Here is a 3389-nt window from a genome sequence, read left to right on the forward strand (position 1 = left end):
CTCCATCCCCTAGTGGTTCCTGTCCAAGTCCCAGGTCGCCCTTAATTCCTTGTCCTTGTCCTCTATCTCTTCTTACTCTTATTTCAGAATATCCCAAAGCAGGACCCAGGAATCGCATGGGAGCCTGGGAAGCGTCTGGCTCTGGGACCCCTGACAACAGCTCGGGGGAGGTTCTGCCCACCTGGAAGCTGAGCTCCCCTCCTGCCCTGGGCCTGATCCTGACCTCTTCTTCCCACAGACAGTAACTTCCTCCTGGCCAACGCGCAGGGCCCACGGGGCTTTCCCATCGTCTACTGCTCTGACGGCTTTTGCGAGCTCACAGGTTACGGCCGCACCGAGGTCATGCAGAAAACCGGCAGCTGCCGCTTCCTCTACGGTCCCGAGACCAGTGAGCCGGCCCTGCAGAGGCTCCACAAGGCCCTGGAGGGCCGTCAGGAGCACCGGACTGAAATTTGCTTCTACCGGAAGGATGGTGAGGGGCCTGGCCTGGCCTGCAGCCCTGCCCAGACCCCAGGCTTTACCCAGAGTCCACTTGGCACAGTGAAAGCTTGGGTGCTGGTCCCCCCCCCTCGACACTGCCACAAGCTGGGTAACGCTGAGTGCATCCCTGACCCTTTCCGGGCCTTGGTTCCCCCATCTGGAAGGTGAAGGAGTCAGCGTTGGACTTTTCCAGTTCCAAACATTTACCAAACCCGTTGACTATGCCCAGGAACCAGGGGGTCAGGGATGCCACGGCTGCTCACCTTCTCCCTCCATCTTTCCACACCTACAGGCTCAGGCTTTCGGTGCCTCCTGGACATGATGCCCATCAAGAATGGGATGGGGGAGGTTGTGCTTTTCCTCTTTTCCTTCAAGGACATCACTCAGAGTGGAGGCCCAGGACCCGGCCCCTCCGGAAGCCACGGGGACAGCAATCATGGTAACCGCAAGTCTGGGGAGAAGGCGCGAACGGTCAGAGGTCCTTGCCCAAGGTCACACAGACCTCTCCCTCCCCAGCCTCGTGGGATGTGCCCCCATTTATCGCCATACCCTTCTTTCCAATAGAAAACTCCCTTGGCAGGAGGGGAGCCAGCTCAAGACTGCGATTCGCCAGGAGACAGAACCGGACTGTCCTGCGCAGACTGACTGGCCACTTTGGCCGCCGGGGCCAGGGAAGCATGAAAACCAATCGTGTGAGTCCTGTCTCCACCCCAACACCTCCCAGCCGTGACGCCGAGGCCCTGATACTGCCCTGTTTCCCTGTCTGGCTGGTCTCCCTCCAGTGACTTGTTCCTCTCTCTGCCCATTTCTCATGTCCAACTCTGCTCTAACTCATGCCCCCCCCACCCCCCTTCCATCCCCACCGCCCTTGCTTCCTTGTGACTGAGATTACTCTGCTCAGAAGCTGTCACAAGGCTGGGCTCTAGCAGCAATTATATCACCCAACTCTGGCTGGTAAAGTTACCTATGGGGGGATCACAAGCTGTGGTCCGAGGGAGAAAGCCCCCATTGAGGGCCTCACACCTAGCCTTCATCTAGGACCCCGATGAAGCCACGGATCGGGTCTCCAACCCTCTGTGTAGTCTCTAAGATCTATAAGGAGTGGGGTGTTGTGCCAGTCTCCCCTCAGTCCTGGATACACCCATCTCCCCCTGGGCCCCCAGCGCCCAAGAGGAACCCGAGGGAGAAGCTAGTGACCCCTCGAGGCAGGGCTTGTGCCTGATTTGTCATCATATCCTTCAGCAGGGTGAAGGTCACACCTTCAACTCCCCACAAAACATGACGGATTCACAAGGGGCCCTGAGCAGTAGCTTGGCCACGGAAGGGTCCGGTGCCACCCCTGAACCCCTCCCCTGCACCCTCTGTCTCTTCGTGGTTGTGTTCGCAGTGTCCACTCCCTCTTTTCCCCAGCCCCTGCCTCTCCCTCCCCTGGCCTTGGCTCCTCTTTCCCCCAAGTGTCCCCAACCACCACCCCTCTCCCCTTAGAACGTGTTTGAGCCAAAGCCATCAGTGCCCGAGTACAAGGTGGCCTCCGTGGGGGGGTCCCGCTGCCTCCTCCTCCACTACAGCGTCCCCAAGGCGGTGTGGGACGGCCTCATCCTCCTCGCCACCTTCTACGTTGCCGTCACCGTCCCCTACAACGTCTGCTTCTTGGGCGATGATGACACCCCCATCGCGTCCCGACACACCCTTGTCAGTGACATCGCCGTGGAGATGCTCTTCATCCTGGGTTAGACCCTCTGCCCCACACACCCTGGCGGGTGGGCTGGAGGGACCCAGTCATCCTGGCCTCGCTCTGTCCTGGGCTGCAGGACCCAGTCACTCAGAGCCCATCCATTTCTGGGTCTTGAGGTCCTAATGGTCCATGGGCCCTGACTCCTGACCCCTGCAGCCTTCTGCCTCTAGACCTTTCCTCCCTGAAGATCAGCTAAGAGCCCAATCTGTCTCCCCATTTCTAACCCTAACTCCATCCTGGGTCTCGAAGGCTTGTTCCCAGCCTACCCAGTTTCTTGGCCCTTTGGCCTGAGTTTCTAGACCAAGACACCCTCGTAACAGCCTCTTGCACCCCCAGATATCATTCTGAACTTCCGCACCACCTATGTGTCCCAGTCCGGCCAGGTGGTCTCTGCTCCTCGTTCCATTGGTCTCCACTACCTGGCCACCTGGTTCTTCGTCGACCTTATTGCTGCTCTGCCTTTTGACCTGCTTTACATCTTCAACATCACCGTGGTGAGTGGCCCCCGTCCCACCAAGCAGCTAACCAACCCCCCAGCTTCAGCACAGCTCCTCCCCCTAAGGGACTGACTCCAAACTCAGACCCAGTCCTTCCCATCAAGCTATCTGTGACTCTAGGTCAGGCATCCGCTACGGGCAGAGCCCTGTGCTAGGAGCTGAGAAGGACCTGAGAGGGTCTGGGCGCTGGGGGAGCTCAGCTCACAATCTCGGAGGGAAGCTGAGACAAATGAAAAGCTACGTCGAGCTACCAAGGCAGCGTTGGCCTGATACCAAATGAGTGGTGCTTTCCTCATCTTTATTGAACAAACAACTGATGAGCATTTAGCTGTCTGGAAAGCGCCGTGTGGGGCACGGTCACTGGGGAAAAGGGACAAGGATTCAGCCTCCAACAGCCAGGCTGGTGATGGGGCCGGACTCCGGAAGGGGCCAGCAGGAACAGCAGAGGGGGATGAGGTGGAACATGGGCCCCGGAACTGTGCATGGAGGCTGGGCACGGAGCCAGCTGACCTCGGAGCTCCAGACGGGGACATGGGCACGGGTAAAAAGGGATCTAAAATCTAGCCAGTGCTGGGAGGTCAAAGCAGCCCAGCTGGGCAGAGGCCAGGGTGGCCTGGAAGGGTTCCTGAGGAGGTTGAGGGAGAGCTAGACCTAGATAAAGGTAGGCTTGGCTGGCA

The 3389-nt window shown here is 59.0% G+C and overlaps 1 protein-coding gene across 7 annotated transcripts in view; it reads left to right on the top strand.

The window, feature by feature from the left end:
* The window catches only part of KCNH4 (potassium voltage-gated channel subfamily H member 4), a 19469-nt gene that overhangs the window by 1885 nt on the left and 14195 nt on the right, over positions 1–3389 (top strand). For all 7 annotated transcript variants that reach the window (XM_006092385.3, XM_023756919.1, XM_023756915.1 and 4 more), the window contains exons 2-6: positions 239–472; positions 773–919; positions 1045–1172; positions 1966–2209; positions 2552–2709. In XM_006092385.3, the coding sequence (XP_006092447.1) occupies positions 239–472; positions 773–919; positions 1045–1172; positions 1966–2209; positions 2552–2709 (911 nt within the window). The remainder of the gene's footprint in view (positions 1–238; positions 473–772; positions 920–1044; positions 1173–1965; positions 2210–2551; positions 2710–3389) is intronic.

This window comes from Myotis lucifugus, unplaced genomic scaffold, assembly GCF_000147115.1.
Source record: "Myotis lucifugus unplaced genomic scaffold, Myoluc2.0 scaffold_100, whole genome shotgun sequence".
Taxonomy (NCBI): Eukaryota; Metazoa; Chordata; class Mammalia; order Chiroptera; family Vespertilionidae; genus Myotis; species Myotis lucifugus.